This window comes from Aethalodelphis obliquidens, unplaced genomic scaffold (genome assembly GCF_003676395.1).
Source record: "Aethalodelphis obliquidens isolate GAN/ISIS:26980383/991018 unplaced genomic scaffold, ASM367639v1 scaffold124, whole genome shotgun sequence".
NCBI classification, from domain to species: Eukaryota; Metazoa; Chordata; class Mammalia; order Artiodactyla; family Delphinidae; genus Aethalodelphis; species Aethalodelphis obliquidens.
The window spans coordinates 1,405,977-1,427,349 of record NW_020838068.1 but is presented as its reverse complement, the minus strand read 5'-3'; the positions used below and the strand labels follow the sequence as shown (position 1 = coordinate 1,427,349).

Here is a 21,373-nt window from a genome sequence, read left to right as displayed (position 1 = left end):
ACCCAGATGGGGGTAGGGAGGGCAGTGGTGTGAGAATCTGTTGAGATATGACCCGTGGTTTTAACTTTAAATAAGCATTTCCGTCCTAATAGAAGCCCCCTCTAATGTCTCCTGCAGCTTTGATTTTGGAACACGTCACATTCCTCATTAAAGCAATCACTGTTAAAACATAAAGCAACACAGGATTTATTTCTTCATTAAACTGATGATCCGTATATGAAGCCAATTAACATTATGAGTCTGGTGAACATCAAGTGTAAAGAGGTTAGAGAAAATTAAAAGCAGTCACCTTGGTCTTTAGATAAAGAAAGTACACTTTTAGGTTGTAAATTATCAGAGTGTCCAAGCAGGACAGATCGGTGAATTTGGTTAATTGGAAAACACATTTTATTGCACAAGAATTAAGGAAAAACAACATTTTCGTTGCCAACGAACGCTCTTTTTTAGAGGGGAGGGAGATGGTAGCGAATACATACACGTTAGCCGCCTCTCTCCGGCCCCGAGTGTCAGAGACAATCCGAGGAAAAAAAGGGGCCAGCGTTGTCATCAAAGTTTGCTGTAGCCTTTCCTCTCTGCGATTGCTTGGTTTGTTGTTAATTCACTGTTTTGCCAACAGGAACGAGCCCGGCCTCCCTGCTGGGGGAGAGGAACTTCGGGGGAGACGAGGCCGAGGGTCCCGCTGGCTCTGAGCCCCGCGCCAGGTGGGTGTTTTGCGGGAGCCTGACTAAGTGTCCCATCAGGGAGACAACCAGGCTCGCGTCGGTGACGCTGGGAAAGCCGGGACCAGGCGGCGACCGGCCGCGGGAAGATTCCCGGCCGTAGCCGCGGGGCAGGAGCGGGGCGTGGGTCTGCGGAGCCGAGAGTTTGGTCCCTGCTGCGAGCACTGAGCGCGCGTCCCAACTTGCTCAGGTTTGGACCAGGAGAGGATTGGGATCGGGCCCCCAACACCCAGAATCCGGCGGGGCGCGTCCGGCCGCGGCGCAGCGCAGGGCCACAGAGCGGCCCTTGTGACTGGTCTCTTCCCTCTGCAGCCCAGGAGGAACAGGTGCCGCTGTCCAGGGTCCTGACTGACCGGGAGGCTCTGGTAGCGCGCTGCCCGCCGACCCAGAACAAGCCTGTCCAGCCCCGGGGACATCTCTGGGCCTTGCCAAGAAACTGCTTCAACGGATGTCAGGGATGCGGAGCTGAAACTGGGGTTTGGACCTCATTGGTTTCTGGGGCCAACGTGGCGCTGGGCGCCTGGTGCCTCGAGTTCCCGTACAGATACTCAGGTGCTCCCTGGAGCATCTTGGCCAGGCCCGCCCGGATGTCTTCCTCACCCCGCTTCACAGGCACTAGGCTCCGGAGCGCGCGGGGCTCTTGCAGGAGAGGGGAGGCCGCCTAGGGCAGGTGGGAGTTTGAGGGGGCTTTTGGCAAACCCAAGCGCGCAAGGGGAGACTCGGGCTCTTGAAAAGAGATCCAGAGAGCAAGGGTGCTCTGAGGGAGACAGGGAGAGAGAGCGCGCCGAGCTTCCTGGCCTGGGTTGAAATAGGGTCGGTTCTCAGGGCTCCATCCCTTTCCGGATGAAGTGGAAATGGCCCGCCGGCCCTGCCTGTTACCGCGCCCGCCGCCCAGACCAGCATGCGTGCTCCCCGCCGGCGGGTCACCTGGACTCGCGGAGTCGGTGGCCCTGGCGGAGCTGGCGCAGCGGGATCTTTCCGCTCTGAACCCAACCGGCGTTTCCAGCGGTTCCTTCCGCGTGACTGGGTCGACTTTCCGCGCCTGGGCGGGCTGAGCCCAGGAGGGGCCGCTGAAGTGCATCGGCCCCGACTTGCCTCTGCAGGAGCCGTGTTGCATCTTCCTCCTGGCGATTTTCGGAGGGGCGTCCACGGGCCGGTCAGGGCCCCAGTAATCTGCCCTCCAGCTCCATGCGCCTCTTTCGGGGCGGGTGTCCACGTGTGGCCCTGCCAGGCCTTTTGTTTCCAACTCAATGTATCTTTAAGGTCAAGGCTGGATCCCAGGCGGTGCAGGGACCCGACCCACCGCTTCTCCAGGGCTCCTGAACGCAGCATTAGAATGTTTATAAAATATTCAATTTATGTAGTCTGTCCAAGAAGCCATCGTCCCAAAATAAAATCAGCAGTCTAGACGGAACACAGACACCAGAACTTATCAACAGTTGTCTGACTTGCATCTTCTGATGCATCTTGAGTGGGTCATAATACCAACTTTATTTTCAGTGGTGCATAAATTAATTACACGCATTTAATAACCAAAATATCATTATATTCCCCCTTTAATATCATAAAGGCTTTCCGCCAGGGAAGCACTTAATAGTTCAGGGGGCTGTAACGGGCTATTATCCTGGTGTAATGCTATTACAGAACCAATTATGTGCCATTAGACTTGCTTTTTTTGCAGTTTATGTGATTTGATCCAATCCCGCACCCCTGACTTGAAAATTTCAGCCCGGTACTTTAGAGTTTAATTTTCACCCAGGCAGAGGGAAGGGCGGTCTCTCCGCTGAGCTTCTGCCTCGGATGCATTTTAAAAGTAATTGCGAAGGGTCCCACCGCATATCATTTGCATGGAGAAGCGAACATAAATTCTGGGACCCCTTGCTGAGAACAAAATCAAACTTTCCTTTTGTACGGTCGCTTGGAAAGGGAAGCCGTGTGCAAAGAGTCCCCCCAAAACCCATCCGGTGGCGACAATTATCAGCGCTTTGTCATCTGCAGACCAGGAGTCACCAGGCCTGACAAGGGGAGCTTAAAACCAAGCTCTCCCCGAGAAAGAAGGTTTGAGTCAGAGGGAACTTGGGGTGGGGGTGGGGTGGAGTGTTCAGAAAATAATGCTTTTTGGCGGATGGTGGTAGTGGTGATTGTTTCAACCTTCTTTTAAAAGAAAAGAGGAAAAACATTCCTGATGTTTGCTGAGAAATGACGGATTTTTTTTTTTTTTTTTTTTTTTACACCACGTGGGCCATTTGTAAGGCCCAGTAGACCTATCCAAGTTACTCGCTGTAGACAGCGCTGGAAATAATCAGATTAAGGCCAATTACGCGTGAGATTATAAAGGCGAGTGCTGAGCGGCGGCGCGCGCTGTAGACAGATAGCAAGACATCTGGCCACTTCCCGAGTCACTTTTCTGGTCCTGCGGGCGCCAGCCGCGCGGAGCCCCGCCCGTATCCAGTCGAGCCCGGCGAGCGGACCAGAGGCGGTCACGCTCCGGCCTTCCTCGCCCGCCGCCCGCCGAGGTACGCGCGGCTCCCGACCCACACACCGAGCCCTGCGCGCCTGGCCTTGGGGCTCGGCCGCCTTCCTGGTGGGGGCTGCCTTTCGCGCAGATGGCCTGGCGCACTCGCCGGACTCGGCTGCGTTGTCCTGGGTGCAGGGATTGTGGCGGGGACCCCTGAGAGCCGGGAACCAGACTGCGTGGGCTTGGTGTTGGGGCCGAGGTGGGGGGACGTCTGTCCGGGTGGTGGACCCGAACGGAAGGGCTGTCCCACGGGGTCTCCGGCTTGCGACGGCGCTGCCACCTCCCCTCCAGTACCCAGAGTGGGCTGAAGGCATTGGGAGGGGGTTTTCCATGAAAGGAGCGCCCGGGGCACTCCAGGGCCGGGCGGGGGCGAAGGCAGAGGGAGACTCAGGCTCTGTCGCTGTTTGCTTTGCAGCCAGGCCAGATCTACGCGTGCCTTGTCGGTCCCGCAGTCGCCCTCCCGAGTCCTGGCCGTCAGGTCGATCCGGCCGTCGGCGATGTTTTATTTCCACTGTCCGCCACAGCTAGAGGGTGAGTAAGCGCCGAGCCAGGAGCTGCTCCAAAAGGCCGGCGCCGGCCAGAAAGGGCCATAGCAGCAGCTGGGGCTGGTTGGTGGTTGGGTCCCTGCTCAGCGAGGGGCGCAGCCGCCGGAGGTGGGTAGAGGCGCCTTTGGCCCTCTCCCCACATCCGGCTCCAGCCTTCCACCCCATTGCCACCTGCCTCCTACCTCCCCCCACCCCCCCACCGGGCCTGGGGGGGGTTGGCCCCCGGGCTATGAGCGCTGCCAGGACCGGCGGATCCTCCCAGCACAGATGCTGGTGTCACGCCTCTAATCTGGGCTCCCCTGCCCAGGGGGCCGCATCAATCTTTCATGGTGTTTTGCAAACATCCTGATAAGCCGCGGTGGACTAGGTGACCCGCAGGGTCCTGGGCCGGACGTGAGCAGGACCCCCCCCGCTGCCAGGCTGCTCTCACTCCCTGCCTAAGGCCATCTTGCTTGGCCAGGCCAATGTGGCCCTCAGGAGCAGGGTGGCCCTGCTCACCACTGCCAGAAGTGCCCTGGCATGGCTGCTCCTCTGTGACTCACTGGGTTTCTGACCTCAGACGCTAACCACTTCCCACTCCCAGGGCCAGCCCATGACCAGGGTTTGGGTCTTTGAGGGTCTCCGGTTCTTAGAAGAAATTTCGCTTCAGGATCCTTGGTGTGGTCTCTGCACTGGGCTGTTAGGCGGGGGTAGGTTGGTGAGAAGGAAATAGCTTGGATTCCTGGTCTTGGGGGCTCCCCGGGGGTGGGCCGTCCATACAAGAAGGGGATTTCTATGTACCAGGCAAATGCAAAGCCACACACTCTGGCCCTTTAACAGCGCCTTCCTCAGACCAGTAGTCTGAGCCATGGGCTGCTAGGACTTCTATAACTGGGAGCAGAACCAGGACTTGGCTTTGGCAACCTACTCCTTTGGGGGTGGGGGTGGGCAGTGAGTGAATTTTGGAAGGGAAAAAATCGAGAAAGGCACGGGGCAGGGCAAAAGGTGGTGAGACACTGGGGGGACCTGAAACATCAGAGTATGCTCCCTCACCTTGCCCCGGTTACCTTGAGCAGTAGCCGGCCTCAGCTGGCCAGCGTACACAGGGATTTCAGAAAGTTTGTTTTGTTTTTCCCATGGAAGCTTTTAAAAGTTCAGTAGCATTTTCTAAAGGAGGCTAATGAACACCAGGGTTCAAGCCCTGCCAGCCCGATCCGCATTCCTAAAAAGGGAAGGCCAGACACTTGGCTGCATTTCACCTCCTTTTACTTCCAATGACCCATGCAGATGGGCTTTATCAAGGTCTGAGAGGTTCACCCCCTGACACCTAGGACTGCGGGGAGATCCTCTGCTTGTGCAGTGGACACGCCTTTTCTGCATCCCTGAACCTCAGGTTTGGACTGATGGATACTCGGCAGCCCACCCTTCCAGTTAAAGTGGGAAGGTTGAGGTGTGGGCGTTTAGCAGAGGGTGGGCTGCCTGGGTGACTGAAGGGGAAAGCCCAGTCTGCAGAGTGGGTTGCAGAAGTCACCTGGGGAGAGCCCTGGCCAGCCTGTCGTGGCCCCAGCACACAGAGCTGCTTGCTGTCCTCAGCTCAGCTTAGCTCACCTTTCCTTCCCACACCTGGGGCACATCCCGCCTCAACGCTTATTCTGATTGCTGTGACCAGAAGAAAAGGAGATGGGTCTTTAAGAACTTTTTTATTCCTCTGCAGATGTGTTTCAAAGGCAGTTTTACAGAAACGGGTGTTTTATTTTAGTTTAGTATTGCTGTGGGGGGAGGTGGCCTGCTGACGATGGAAAGGCTGAGGACAGTTCCTTGGAATCTGACTTCTCATTATTGCCTATCATCTTTTTAATTGTAATTTTTTATTAATCTAGAGAGGCATATAAGAGAAAGCAAAGCATGGCTCATAATCTCCCTTCTCAGATAATTTTGCTGATATTAAACTAGAAAGTATTACATCTACCTGCTTAGGAAATTCAAATAGAACAGAAACTTACACACTGAAAAGTGAAATCCTCCTTCTCTACCTCTTTTTCTAAAGATACTCCCTATTGTTGGTTTCTTGTGATTCCTTCAAGAAAAATATGCTATCACCTGCGTTTACCCTCATTTATGTATTTTTCCTTTATATGTTATGCCTTATTTGTGCTGAGATCATACTGGCACATCATTCAGGACTTGCCTTTTTTCACTTTATAATACAGATTTTGGCGATTTTTCCGTGTCAATGTATGCAGATCTACTGGCTTCTTTTATTATTTTTTAAATTTATTTTTAAAATAAATTTATTTACTTATTTGTTTTTATTTTTGGCTTTGTTGGGTCTTCGTTGCTGTGCGTGGGCTTTCTCTAGTTGTGGTGAGTGGGGGCTACTCTTCGTTGTGGTGTGCGGGCTTCTCCTTGTGGTGGCTTCTTTTGTTGCGGAGCCTGGTGCACGGGCTCAGTAGTTGTGACACGTGGGCTTAGTTGCTCCACGGCATGTGGGATCTTCCCGGACCAGGGATCGAACCCATGTCCCCTGCACTGGCAGGCAGATTCTTTTTCTTTCTTTCTTTTTTTTTTTATAAATTTATTTTTTTGGCTGTGTTGGGTTTTCATTTCTGTGTGAGGGCTTTCTCTAGTTGCGGCGAGCAGGGGCCACTCTTCATCGCAGTGCGTGGGCCTCTCACTGTCGCGGCCTCTCTTGTTGCGGAGCACAGGCTCCAGACGCGCAGGCTCAGTAGCTGTGGCTCATGGGCCCAGTTGCTCCGCGGCATGTGGGATCTTCCTAGACCAGGGCTCGAACCCGTATCCCCTGCATTGGCAGGCAGATGCTCAACCACTGCGCCACCAGGGAAGCCTGACTGGCTTCTTTTAAATAGCTGTGTAGTATTCCATTATATATTGTTCAGAAGGTGCCTACAATTGTGCACTTAGGTTGTTTCCTTTTTTTTCCCTGTTACCATGTTACCAGGAACAATATTCTCGCTCCATTTTGGCACACTTTTAAAGTATATTCATAGACTACGTACCTGTATGTGCACTTAACATTTTTGATGGATATTGTCAAATTACCCTCTAATAAGGCTGCACAAATTCATGCTCCTACAAATGGCGAATAGCGTGTACAATTCATTATGCTTTTAACTGTACTGGGTACAATTGTGCAGCTTATTTTTTTGGCAAAAATGTTTTGTCTAATTATTGCAAGGTTTAACATTTTCATAACATTATCAACCATTCTATTTATTCTTAAGTAAGAAGCCTGTTCTCATCATTTCCTCTTTTCTATTAGGTTGTCAATTGTTGTTCTTATTAATTTGATGAACTGTCAGCTTTTTTTAGGATCCAGTTTGACATGCAGTGTTTCACTTAAAGATATTATATGTACACTTTGTGAAACAATTTGGGACAAGCAGGTAGAAGTTTGTGAGGCTGACTGTGATTTGAGGGCCTCAGAGCTCGCATTTCATCCTCACCAGTCAAGTGCTTTGTTTTAAAAGGAAACTGTTTGGTTTCCCACAAAATAATGGAAATAAGACCACTTTGAGGCTGTCCCTTTGAAGTTCCCAATGAGCTGGAGAGAAATATTTGTAACTAGGATTTTGAGGAAGAAAGCAATTTGGATGGGATGGTGGAGGGAGAAGTCTTCACCAGAGAGTGGAGGTCTTGTGACCAAGGATGTGCACTGGGGAGTTGAATAATAAGTAGGAGGGACTCCAGTTAGCAGATAGAATTTTAAAAAGCTGAAGGACCTTGCTTCTTTGGGACTGAGGTCCTTCGGAGGGATGATGCCTGGGCAGTGTCACTAGCCAGCTCCTAATGGCAAACATGCAATGATTCTGAGACCGGAGCCCATGGCAGGTACAGCGTTCACTGGCTAATGGGAACTTGCTCATTTGTTTTCCTAAGAAGCCAAGTAAATGGTGGACTGTCAAGTCAATGGTGTACGTTTGGAAAATGACCTGAATGCACATTTGGGGCCAAACTCTGCTGTGGCTTAATCCGAGCTTTGGAGGCTGGCAGGGAGGACTGTGGATGCCTTTCTTTTCACAGAAGTGGGAGTAGTGGGTCCTTTATGAGCCTGGCCAGAGGCTCCTGTTTAAGTCTGCTTGGAATTCAGGACAGTCGCTATTGGTGCAGACTTCTTGTTAATTGACATCTATACAACAGATCCACTAGAGTGCTGATGAGCTGTGACCAACAGTATTAATATTCATTTATAAACTTCCTACCTCCTCGTGTCCTGAAGTTCTAGGAGAAAAGTGCTGGGAAAAGCTCTTGGCGATTTCATTCCTCCCCTAGCCCCAGCCTTTAATTCTTATTGTTGTAGAAACAAGGGAAAGTAAAATAACAAGTGAGCAAAAGGGAAACGTGGAGGCTTTTATTAAAGGACCAGAGGTAGAAGGGATGAGCTGAAGGCACATTGGACAGAGGTGCAGGCAGCTGGGAGCCAGAGGGCCAATGAAGGCTCCATCTCAAGTTGGTGACCCTTCCTGGCTCAGAGTCTAGAATTTCACAAGTGGACTTGGCTGTCTAGGGGAGTAAGGTCTCCACTCACCCTATGAAATAGGCATAGTTAGGCCTAAAGTCAGAGATTACTGGGAGAGAGAGAAAGCATGAGAGAGTGAAAAAGAGGGAGCCTTAATTACAGGAGCAGAGAAAGATGCTTTAGGACAGACAGGGCTCCGTCTGGGTGGGATGCGTCACTGAGTGAGTGTGCATGGCAGGGGCTCAGTGTGAAGACTGGGGGGCCCTGTGCTCAGGCTGATCCAGTTTGCTCCCTGCAGGCACTGCACCCTTTGGCAACCACTCTACAGGAGATTTCGATGATGGGTTTCTGCGGAGAAAACAGCGCCGGAACCGGACCACGTTCACTCTTCAGCAGGTAATGATGTTCCCCTTCTGAGAGCCATCCACTTCCTGCCTCCAAATTAATCAGAGTTTGAGCAGCTCTTCTTTGTCTTTTAAAATAAAGCCAATGGATCATGTTAACTGGATCTTTCTGTTTTCTTGAACAATTCATGTGTCAAGGAATCTGTCTGGGGAGAGGGCAGAGGACTGTGACGTTATGATCCCAGATAGTCAGTGAAGAGGCAATGAGGATGGCGCCCTTTTGTCTCAAGTTGATAGTTTGGGGAACATTTCCACATCAGCAATACAGCAACATCATTTCAACTTGGAAATAACCTTCTGAGGAAGGCAGGTCAGGTGTTCTCATCCCCAGTAGATAAATGAGAAAACCGGGGCCCAAGAGGTTGACTGATTTGTAGAAGGTATTGTCGTCCATAAGTGGAAGGGCTACAGCTGGAACCTTGATATTGTCTTTCCAGGGCCGCGGCTCCTTCCCTTAGATCCGTTTGTCTCCCAGAGCACACTGGAGCAGAAACCCTAGGCAGTTTCTGAGGGACTGACCCAGCGAGGGCTTCTGCAAGTTGATTCTGTTCTTCCAAGCTCTATAGTGAAAGCTGCGTGGGTTGCACTTTAAATGTAAATGCGTTCAGATGTTTGCGCCTCTCTTATTTCTACCTCTTGGGGTAGCACTGAGGTTGTTAGTAAGTCTTAGCTCCCAAGTCTTCCGCGGTTGAAATTTTAATTCTGTGGGATCCTTTCAAAGAGCATTTTTCTCCCTCTCTTCCCCTACTTGATCTGTGAAACTACTTCCTCACCACACATAGCAAATTTGAAATATGCATCTGCTTCCTCTCACCTAGCCACATCCTCTCACCAGTAAATATTTTTTTTTCCTTTTACCAGCTGGAAGCTCTGGAGGCAGTTTTTGCCCAAACACACTACCCTGATGTCTTCACCAGAGAAGAGCTAGCCATGAAAATCAACCTCACAGAAGCCAGAGTGCAGGTAAACCTTCTTTTTAATTATTTAACTCTCTAATATTAAAACTGGCAAACTTTTTTTTTTTTTTTGACATCATGACTGCAGAGTGCACATTTGGCCAAAGAAAGCAAATGAAGACTATCTGTCATTTTCATGATGCACTTTAATAACATCAACATAATGTGGAATATTAGATTAGGTTGATTAATCGGTCATTCATAATTAACTAGTGATAATGTTCTACACTAATTTGTCCGCGTCTCTAAGGTACTAAATTACATCAATGCACATCCATTTCCTTGCTTTGGAAAAAAAAAAAAAAAAAAAGAGCTGAGATGCTATTCTCAAAGCAGCTCTGACCACTCTGGGGTAAGGCCGGTCAATGGCAGAGAATTGTGTTTTCGTATGGGAACAGAGTAAGATCTGCTTTCCAGAAATTGCATCATGTCCAACTTTTCCCCAGCACGCGGACCCTTTCAGCGAAGTGGTCCGAAGAACACGGGCAATTTAAAAATCTTTAAACGGCAGCAGCAAAAGGGCTGCCTCAGAGCCGAGCGTGGCCCGTGGTGACTGTCTCTAGGCAGGATTTCTTTTTAGAAGCTACACGGTGATTACGTTTAAGTGCACAAACCCGTCGAGCCCAGCAGATGTGCCCTAACGCAGGAGGAACAGATTCGCAGCAGCGCCTCTCCGGGCGAGCTATTCTTTGAGCACAATTATATATTCATTTTATTTATGGGGTTTCCTCCATGCTGTTTCTGTTCTTTTTTATGTAGGGGCTTGGGGTTAAGACTATGCAAAGATCTAATTGTAGGAAATATAATAGTTTGCTTTCGGTTCCCCTGGGTCATGTTAGTATCTCTTAAAAACCTATGGCTGAAGAGAGATAATGGAATTCTGAACAGTAAATTGGGGGTTGTAAACAAATTATTTCCCCTATAATCAGATTATGTGATCCTGATTATTAAATCTGAACATGAATCATTGGTCATATGCGGGCAAATTAAACTGATTATTATTTGGAAATGAAAATCTCCTTTGGCCAGGACGCCGTTCATCCTTTCTTTTTTTAATGCCAGCTTGCCAATAGCTGCGTAAAGACTGAACTGCAAATTGAGATAAATGGCACAATTACTGAGCATTCAGAAGTGGAAGATCATAACTTCTCCCTGAAAGGTGCAAGGGTGAGATAGGGGTGGTGACAATTAAAACTGGGACTTGTTGTTCGGGCTATTGTTGGCTATTATGCAAACAGACAATGGCTGTGAAACATTTGTTTAGTGAGACTCCATGTGGGGACACGGCTTTGGTGGCGGGAAGGGAGATGTGTTTACATTTATACCCCTTGCTCATTCAAATATGATTAATGTTCTATAAAGCGGGGTCTTAATCGAAGCTGATGTTGTCAAACAATAACTAAATAGGGAAATAAACGACTCCATCATGCTCTTGCCTCAGAAGCAGGCGAACTGTCAGTGCAAAGTCATTAAAATATGATAATGAAAAATAGCTCAATTAAATGTTGTTATAGCTGTGACCTTCATTCAATTAAGATGCCAGAAAGTGTCTGCATTTTGCTTTGCATTTAACTGCCCTAAATTTAGAATATAGATAAAATCATTATTCAGTGGTTGCTGATATGTGCAATTAAAAAACCAACTAGATTAAAAAGAAAGAAAGAAACCCAGTTAAAGGAGAATGAAAATTCGGAGGTGGGGTGAGCCTGGAGACCGAAGCTCTCTCCTGGGCCAGTCTGCTGACAGGCAAGGAGGAGAGGATGCCCAGGGGAATAGGAGGGAGGTCTAGACAAGCCCTTTTTTTTTAAAGCCAGGAATTATCTTCCAGGAGAGAGGGGGAAGAGGTTTAGCTGCACTGAGTAAAGAGCAGCAGGATTTCACTGACCTCTGGGAGCACCTTGGGCCCAGGCTACCTGACTGCCCTGAGGCTGTCCTGCAAATGCGATCTTGGTCTCTAAGGCTTAAAGAATTCCACACCCGCCTCTAAGAAGGCACTCAGAGCAGGTGAATCACAAGCTGCCTCCCAACCTGAGGATGGTGGAGACACTAGCTAATGTTCACCGAGTGATGGATTGCTGTGTGCCACGCACTGTGCTTAGTATTTTGCGTGCATCTCCATTAAATTTCCTAACGATGCTTGGGGGTGGCTGTTATTATTACTCTCAGACAATTTGGATTATGGTACCCAGCCAAGCCACTGGGCTTCAAATTGTAGATCTGCCACTTAGCACTTGGATGACCTCAGGCAAGTTAATTAAACTGTCTGTGCTTAGTTTTCTCATCTGTAAAGTGGGGTTGGTAGAACTACCTGCCTTAAAGGATTGCAGTGGATTCTAAACCAGATTCACCGGGGTCCAGAATTCTCAACCAGGACTGACTCCAGAGTCAGTGTTTCTAGTGGATGCACTGGGCTGATGGTCATGAACTTGCCGTGATGCGTCAGCGTTAAATCACATGTATGAGGCCAGACACACTCCGGCCAAACCTGCTGGATGAGAGAATGAGTATTTTTTGATAAGGAAACCCCAGGGCAGTGTTTTACAGACTGCTTTGATGACGAATCCCCCCTCTCCCCATAGGAAACACATTTCACATCAAATAAGTGTACTTGCATACCCTGAGTATTTCCACAAGATAGTACTTTGACCCTTGCTGTGGGCAGTGCATTCGGATACTTTCTATGATTTCACACTCATTAAAAAATGCCTGTCACACCTTCCGCTCTGGTTTTCTGACCCACCCATGAGTCTGAAGCTGCAATTCGGAGGGCACTGCATTGCTAGATCTTTAGAGAGAGGAGGCTGTGCTCCCGCACGCCTACTGCAGGGGAGCCGGGGGCACGGGTACCAGGCACCTGGGTTTAGGTTCTGGTTGCCTCCTTCTGTCTGATTTTCTGCCTCTGTTGGGTGTGTGCTTCCTTCGGGGACTCAGGTTTGGTTCCAGAACCGAAGAGCCAAATGGAGGAAAACGGAGAGAGGGGCCTCGGACCAGGAGCCAGGAGCCAAGGAGCCCATGGCAGAGGTGACGCCACCGCCTGTGAGGAATATCAACTCCCCGCCCCCTGGGGACCAGGCCCGGAGCAAGAAGGAGGTCCTGGAGGCCCAGCAGAGGTGAGGCTGGCTGAACCCAGGGCCTGGAGGGCTGGCGGGCACCCGGGATTGGGAACTCAGTGTGTCATTTTCCTTCACTGCCAGCCTGGGGCGAACTGTCGGTCCCACAGGGCCTTTCTTCCCCTCTTGCTTGCCGGGGACCCTCCTGAATACGGCCACGTATGCCCAGGCCCTGTCACACGTTGCTTCCCTGAAAGGTGAGTTTGGGCTCTGCTGCCTGCTGGTGCGGGGCGGGGGCTCTGCCTGCCTGCAGCGCCTCCAGGGGGATCATGGAGATGGTTTGCCTCTTCTGTTTGCTTGGGCGGGCCCATCCTTGCACCTGGGGCTGGTGTAGCTCCTTCTCTCCTTCTGTCTATCACAGCCAGGGTCACGAACGGCATCTGTTTCCACACATGCTATCTTGTTTGCTTTCTACATGGCCTGAGAATGAGGGTGAATGTCATCTCACCGCACCAGCTGTGGAATTGGTTGAGAGAGGGCTGTTTCAGAAGGGCCATTGCATGTTCACTGACTGCTGCCTCCTGTCGGTACCAGTTTTAGGTGCTAGCTTGCAGCTCGTGGGTGAGGCCTGCGATGGACCGTTGTTCCAGCTCGTGAGGACCCTCCCCATCCGTGCAGCCTCCCCACCTACCTTCCCTGGGGCCTCCTGATGTCAGGGGTTAGGATTTGTGGTTTTCTAAGATTTGCTGTCTTCTCAAAGGCTGTGGTTGTCTGAAGGATGGAAACCATTTGGGGCATTTTTGTCAGGCCCAGAGAGAAGGACTCTGGTGGGGCTGTCCTTTGGGGGTTTCTGGGTCAACCCTACTGGATGAATGGGTCCCTCCAGTGTCTCTCAATTCTTGGCCCCAAACTCACTCTTCCCGTGAGGAGACCAAGCAGCTGTGCTGGCCGGGAGCAGGGCTGGGCCCCAGAGTTCATCTGGGACAGTGAGTGTTAGTGTTGGGGCTTGTCCGTCACAGCGGGTCTGGGACATGGGAGTGCAGGTGCGGGCTGTAGGCTTTTTCCCCATAATAGGCAGTGGGAGAGGCCCCCCTAGGATGTTTCCTGTGTGCTCTGTTTTCAGGTCTGGGGTCTCCTGCCCTCGAGAGGTTCCCCCTCCTGCAGGTTGGTCTCGCACGTGCGTCTGCACACGGGCGTGCGTGCACACGCACACGCACACGCACACGCACACTGGCAATCTGCATTGCAAATGTAGTTTCTGGAGCCTGAATAAGGACATGATGGAGCCTCTCTAGGGAATCTCCGAAGGGAGAGAAGGGTGTTCTACGCACAGGGAACAACACGTGCAGAGTGCCAGGCGCAGGGAGAAGAACCAGGCTTGTCTGGGGAATGGCTGGTATGTTGGGTGCCCACAGGAGAGTGCCCAGAGGTCAGGTGGAGGGGCCAGAGCTTGCAGGCCTTAGATGCCACACTCCTGCATTTGGAGTTTCCACTGTAGGAGGAGGGACCCTGAGGCCTGGAGCCACTTCTGAGTGGTCCAGGCAGCTGGGCAAGTCGCCGTGCTCAGATGGCCGGCATGGGTCGATGGGGTTCAGCTCCATCCAGCTCTGCACCCCGTGCCCTGATAGTGCTCCCTTCAGCTCCAGGGTCTGTGTGCTCCAGGGGCCAAGCAGAGCCCCCTGCCACAGAGTGGCCTTGGGACGCATTCACAGACACAATAGGCTGAGGGGGCACTGTGAAGATGGGGTCCCAATTGGAAGGGGCTTCCAGAAGGAGATTACCACTGGGACTTGGGTATCATTCAAGGAGCTGCTCTGGGCAGAAGAGCAATCCTGTGTCCATCTATGAAATCCTCTCTGCTTTGGTGAGGCCCAGCTCAGTTCCTGAGAGTAACCGTCTCTTTTATCAATGTTCTCTGCTTGCCCCACTCCAGCCTCACGAGTTGAAGGTGAATCCCACGTCTCTTCGCTGGGGCAGTTGGGAGGGGTCTGGGGCCAAGCCCAGGCCCTGGTGGAGGCCTGAGGTGTCTGAACGAGTGGAGAGAGGGCCAGGCTGCTGGCAGGGAGGGTGGGAGTGCCTGCCTGCCACTGCGAGGCTGAAGGCACTGATAAGAGGGAGACAGAGGACAGAGCAGAAGGAAGCAGGGCTGGTGGGAGGGGCAGGTAAATCTGTCATTCTCCTCTTCTTCCTTTACTCGTATGTACTCCCCCAACCCCAGCGCTTCCCTTGGGGCCTGACCTGTGCCTGCTTCACTGGAAACAGACTTTCCTCTGATGGAGGGATGGGGCGTTGGGGTGTCAGGATCCGGCAGAAGTGCTGGAAATCACAGTGTGCTCACCAAGCCAGGGCACAGCTTGCACATCCCCACTGGAAGGTCTTCCTGGCTACGATCAGGGACACGAGGTGTGCTGGGGCAGGTGACACGCTCGGATAGCTCCAGAGCCGGGCAGGCGATGAGCGAAGCGAGTGTGTGTGGGCTTTGTCTTTGCTCCCCCAGATACGCAGCCATCTTGGTCTATACGTCATTCTCCCACTTGTGAGAAAGGGGTGGGGAAAAGGCACGTTTCTCTACGTCAGAAGCAGTTATGCGAGGAGCACGCTAAGGGGCTCCCTGAGATTCGGCAGAGGCGGGCTGGGGAGCATTTGCCCCCTCCAGGGTCAACTACTGCTCACGTCAGCCGATGGTGGCCAAGTGGGTCTGTGGACCCCACATTGCCAGAACTATTGAAATTTCAGGAGAAGCTGGAAATCTGGATTTTTATTTGAAATAGTCCCATCTTTTGGCTCTTTTGACGCGCAGGCTCAGCGGCCATGGCTCACGGGCCCAGCCACTCCGCGGCATGTGGGATCTTCCCGGACCGGGGCACGAACCTGCGTCCCCGGCATCGGCAGGCGGACTCTCAACCACTGCGTCACCAGGGAAGCCCAAAATAGTCCCATCTTTTAAATGCGACCTCCAAGTCTTTGGGCCAAATGAGCGCATCATTGGTCAGACCAGCCTGCGGACTGCCTTTCTGTGGGGGGTGCTTCTCCTCCACCCCTCCCATCTCTGCTTTCTGTGTTCTTCTCGCTGCATTCATAGCTCCTCTTCAGGCCTCCCCCGGCAAAGTTCCCCTCCTGTAGCTCATCCTGACCCCTTTACCCACCAAGGCCCTTGCTATCTGGCCTGTCTGAGCAGCTGGCTTTTTAGTCTCTGGCAAGCTAAGTGGTGTTGGAAAAGGAGGGAAATGAGTGATTATTGAAAACCTTTTCTGTCCTCTGTCCGGTGGTCTCACGTGTGGTCCCGTTTATTTCTCACGGTAGAGGAGAGTAGTAAACGATGTATCAGGGAGGCTCCAGAGCTGCACAGCAGGTCAGTGGAGCTGGGATGGCTCTGCGATAACAGCTGGCGTTGGTTGGGGTATCTTTGCATTCTAAGAGCTCCTGACCCTGTGAGGTGGCAGCACAGCCTCGCTCCAGTCCAGGTGGGCTCGGCCGTCCTTGGAGATGCGCTTGGGGGACCTGCCTCTGCCTCAGAACCTGGGGTAACAAGCGTGTACCTGCAAGTCAGGTTCTGGGTGCCCCGGGAGTCAACTCTCGATTGTTTTCCGGAACATTTGTTAAGTGGTTTGAGGCCTACATCTTGCAGACTCTTGCAGCCTACGTCTTCTTCTCCGAGGGTTCCCCAGCTACAGAAGTTAAGTGCATGGCCCAGTTTAGGCCCAAGAGAGGAGCAATCCCAATTTTCTAGGCCTGGATCAGTGCCCGGACCTCTGGGCTGTGACCTGGCCTCCCTTTCCTGAGTTCACCCCCAGAGGTGGCTGGGTGACCAGGTGCTGGCAGAGCTGGTGGCCTGAGCTCTGCTTCCAGGGGCCTCTGGCCAACCAGGGGGCCCCCTCAGCAAGCTGTGAGGAGCTTCACGCACGTGTGTGCTGGAAGGCACACACCTGGGCTTCCATACCCATCCGTCTTTTTACAAACGAGAAGCTGAGGTTCCCGGAGGGAAAGCCACTTGCTCACAGGTCACTCATATCGGCGAGATCTCCCCTTTGAGATCTAGGCTGATCTCCACAGGATCCTGGTGTGCTCTTTCCTCCGGCCATGATTTATTCATTCATTCCTCTGGGTGGGCACCTGTTGGTAGGGGCTTTTGACCCCCACCCTGCTTCTGCCTGGCAAGTGAGGACAGCTGGCGGTCCACTGGGCATGAGCCCTGGGGGAAGAATCTGGACTCACCCAGAGCCCAGAACCATTGTGAGCTGAGCTCCGCAGCCCCTTCCAGCCCAGAGATCCCAGCCCACTTCTCCGGGCCTGAGGCAACTTGCAAATCATCAAGAAAGAATCAAAGTGAATTTCAGCTTCTGGACTCAAACCAGTGTTCAGGTTTCCTTCCCCAGGCTTTGTGGTCCTAGTGGGGTCCTATGGTCCTGGACTAAAGACAGCAGGTGTCCTGGAGAGGCCACCACTATTCTGGCCCTGCCCCAGACAGCACTCTCGGTGTCGATCCCGAGACTCCAGCCCTGAGACTCCGGACCAGGGCTTGAGGACCCAAGCCAAGGCTGAGCTGTGCTACGCCAGCACCCGGCCTGGGTGTGAGGGGAATCCGGGCTCCCAGTGCCCAGGCAGGATCGGTTCTCCCTGGGGGCACATGGAGCCTCCCAGCGAGTGGTCCCAGAGCTAACTGCCTGCAGAGCATTCTATAGAGCTACAAGTCGAAGGACTCTGAGTTGGGGGTCCTGGTCTTTCGGTTCTAGGTGTTGTTGTGACAGATGTGAAGTCTCTTCCAGGGAAACATTGAGAGAGCCTCCAAGTGTGTTTGTAGGGGAGCCTGGGGGTTGTTGAGGTACGGTTTGCTGAATTCCTTTGAGTACCGGTCCTTGAACTCCTTAGGTCCTCTAAGTAGTTGTTGAATTCACTTCCCTGGAAACATTTTGGCTTTGAATGTGCTCTGAAAACAAGGGCATTCTTGGAATATTGTCTGTCAGCTCCTGGAGCAGGTGGCACTGGGGGGAGGAAAAGGGCAAGCAGGGGCAGATCTGGGTGCTGGATATAGAGGGAATGTGCTGGGGTGGGGGATGTCCAAGAGCACAGAGCTGTGGGGTGTCACCAAGCCCTGCCTCCAGTGTGAACGGCCGGGTGGGCTGGGCCCTGGCAGCTCCATGACTGTGGCCCAGAACATGCTGGTGGATCTAGACTCTGCTTTTTTATTTTTATATTGTGGGGGAAGTGGCCCAGAAAAGGTGAAGAGGAACAGGTCGCTCAGCCGCTTTGCTGAGCTTTAGCACCCAGACTGAGAAGTCAGTAGCAGATCATGGTTTTCTTAGGAAATTAGAGGCCCTAATTTTCATTCCCTGGAGACACCTGTTGAAGGCAGGGGCCAGGGATTCGGAAGCAGCTCGAGAGCTAGGGAAACCAAGATGAGGCTGGAAACGACCCCTGGCTTTGGAAAATCTGCACAGCTCAGAACTGCCACAGCGCACACTGAGCTAGCTCGGCAGTTCTGCCTCAGGCCAAGGGGTGAGGGCAGAGACCTTCCGGAGCTTCGCCTTCCGCCACATCCTGTGCTGGGGGACTGTGCTCCGCTGCCAGGTCCCCAGGCTTGGGCAGGTGGCTGAGGTGCAGCTCTGGGGCTGGAGCCCTGGGGACACCTATTCAGCAGGTTCAGTGTTGGGGCGTGTGGATGGGGGTGTTCACAGAGGGATGGGTCTGGCTAGGTCAGCAAGGCTGCCCAAGCAATCTGGAGCCTGGGAAGGGTGGGAGGTGGGGCCGGCGCCCTTGAAGGACAGGAGGTTATGACCCCTTTGGGGTGGCTGGGTGAGCAGAGTGTCTATATGCAGAGGTGTGGCAGACTTGCCTCCACGCTCTGCTGGGCAGGGAGATGTGGATGGGCATTGGGCTGTGCCCATCAGAGGGGGCCAGAAAACTGCCCACCAGCGACAGAGCCAGGTAACTGAAAACCAGGCACTTGTGGAAATTTCCTCCTTTAATTATCAAGCAGTGAACTAGCGCAGCAGCGTTGAGCAAGGGCTCTGGACGTCCTGCCTGGTGTGAATCCTCATTCTTCCATTCTCTGGCCATGTAAGTCTTGAGTTAAGTACTGGGAATCTCTACCTCTGCTTCTCCATCTGTAAATTGGGGATTTGACCATCACAGGACTGGATTTATAGGACCAAATGGGGAGAGTGTGAGTTGGATCAGTGGGAGGTGTGCGTCGGACCAGTGGGAGGTGTGCGTCAACACCGTTATTATTAATCAGATTCCTCCATTCTCATTTTCAAGTCACTGGGTCCCACTCATCTTTAAAAGACCAACTGAAATGTCTTTCCTCCCAAACTTCTCCCATTTTTCTGAACTGTGTCGCTGCTGACATTCACCTTTTCCTCGTAACCCCTCATTGTTCTGATTTCTGGCTGTGATGGGAGCTCCTTCCCGTCCCTGGTAGGATTTGCTGGTCAGGGCATCCATTCCCTCCCTGGGGCTTCACACAGCCAGTGATGTGCTTTGTACTCTGGGGTGGTCAGAGAGGGCGCATCCTGGCCAGGCATGCAGTCAGTGTTTCCTGATTGAGTGTCCCACAGAAACTTAAAAATAAAAAGGCAGCGGGACCCTACCCCATGAAGTCAGGGTTTGCATAACAATAATGGGTGTCCAGAGAAAAAGCCTTTGCAACACAAAGAGCTTTCCTGCACTGTCTTAATGGCCAGCCTCCTGTTCACAATTCATTAATGCAGAGGAAGTTATTAATGGCCGAGGGAAGCGCTTGGGTTTGTTCCGGGGAAGTGCTGGCCACAGAACGGGCCACAGTCAGCGGAGGCCTTCTCCCTGGTGCACTTGGCCCAGCTGCCTCTAACCTGTGATTCGGAGAGCTGGGTGTGAGGTGGAAATTCATTACGGCTGCCAGGGGAGAGCTTTCATAACTCAGTCCGTGCTCATGCCCGGGAGTCACAGCCACTCTCCCCAGGTGGGCGGGGCATCACAGCTGACCTTCCATCGGCTCCTGGTGAGGCCAGATGGCTCCTGTGGTCCCACATGAGGCCCAGGCAGGGAGGAGTCTGGAGGCACACACACCTGGTCCCACCTCCGTAGCTGAGCTCCATCCATGCAGGCCTCGGAAGCCGTGAGGACTGACGGAGACGTCCTGGCACGCAGTGGGTGCTCAGTCAGTGCTAGCGATCAGAGTAGCAGTCCTGGGCCTGCATCATGTGTGTGAGGACGAGGAGGCAGGCGAGGGGCAGGGTGTCCAGTGCTGGGAAAGGGTCTGGTCATGTCCTTCTTGAGAGCAGGGCCCCTTAGTTACCCAAGAATGTGCCCTCCCTGCTTCACGTTGGCGTTGGCCCTTGGGCTTCCAGGACAGGGTAAAGTGTCCAGAGTCTGAGACTGGAAGGGCTTTATTGGCCAATGAAAATTTGCCCACCAGGGCTAAACTCAGAGCCGGAGGCAGCCTCTTCCTCCTTCAAGTCCCCTGAAAACATTTTCCCCCTAATTCTCTTAATCACTTTTTCCTGTGCTGTGATTAAAGAAAAAAAATCACAATCTAAATAAACAATTAAAATTGTTTTATTATGAAGTATGTTAATCAAAAACTCAGAAAACATGCATCTAGAACTTAATGAATGATTTTAAGCACCCATGTGCTACCCTTCCTTTGGAACTATGCCTGCACCCCAGAAGCCCCCGAATCCCTGTGCCCCTTTCTACTAATGTCACTTTTCTTCCCCCTAAAGGAAACCACTGTGCTGACTTTTATGGTAATGCAGCTTTGCTGCGTAGGCATTCAGAAACGCTACTGTCTGGTCTGAACTTTTTTGAACCGTACATGTGTACGCATATAAATGGAATCATACAGGTTGTATTTTCGTGCCTGGCTACTTTAACTCGGCATTATGTTTGGGAGATTTATCCAGGTAATTAGGTTTAGCTGTCAATTCTTAACGATATTCTGTGTACATGCTCAGATCATCTGCCGATAAAGACGGTTTGCCTCTCCCTTCCCAATCCTTATACAGTCATCCCTGGGTACCCGTGGGGGATTGGTTTCAGGACGACCTCTGCGACCCCCCATACCAAAACCCACCCATCCTGAGTCCCTTATATAACATGTGGTAGTATAATGAATGCAGTTGGCCCTTCATATCCGTGGGTTTCATATCCCTGGATTCAAGCAACTGGCGGATCGATTTCAATTGGTTGGTTGAATCTGGGGATGCGAAACCTGTGGATACAGAAGGGCAGACTATAGTTTTTATTTCTCTCTCTTTTTTTTTTTTTTTTTTGGCGGTACATGGGCCTCTCACTGCCGCGGCCTCTCCCGCTGCCGAGCACAGGCTCCGGACGCGCAGGCTCAGCGGCCATGGCCCACGCACGGGCCCAGTCGCTCCGCGGCACGTGGGATCTTCCCGGACAGGGGCATGAACCCGTGTCCCCTGCATTGGCAGGCGGACTCTCAACCACTGCGCCACCAGGGAAGCCCTATTTCTCTTTTTTTTTTGGTCTGGCTGTGCTCGCTTTTGTCTGGCCATAACCTCTAGTACAGTATTGAATAGAAGTGGTGATAATAGGCATCCTTGCCTTGTTTTTTTTTTTTAAATAACAGATTTATTGAGATACAATTCACATACCATACCATTCATCCATTAAAATGTACAACTCAGTGATTTTTAGTATAGTCAAGAGTTGGGAAACCATCACTACAATTGACCTTAGAAAATTTTCATCACCCCAGACCTATTAGCAGTCAGTCCCCATT

General features: G+C 52.0%; 1 protein-coding gene across 1 annotated transcript in view; it reads left to right on the top strand.

Moving 5' to 3' along the window:
- The first annotated feature begins 3,158 nt into the window (after positions 1-3,158).
- DRGX (dorsal root ganglia homeobox) overlaps positions 3,159-21,373 on the top strand; it is a 31,320-nt gene continuing 13,105 nt past the window's right edge. Inside the window, exons 1-6 of the mRNA XM_027098553.1 lie at positions 3,159-3,235; positions 3,653-3,768; positions 8,537-8,634; positions 9,504-9,605; positions 12,530-12,708; positions 12,793-12,905. Coding sequence (XP_026954354.1) covers positions 3,735-3,768; positions 8,537-8,634; positions 9,504-9,605; positions 12,530-12,708; positions 12,793-12,905 — 526 coding nt within the window. The 5' untranslated portion in view covers positions 3,159-3,235; positions 3,653-3,734. The remainder of the gene's footprint in view (positions 3,236-3,652; positions 3,769-8,536; positions 8,635-9,503; positions 9,606-12,529; positions 12,709-12,792; positions 12,906-21,373) is intronic.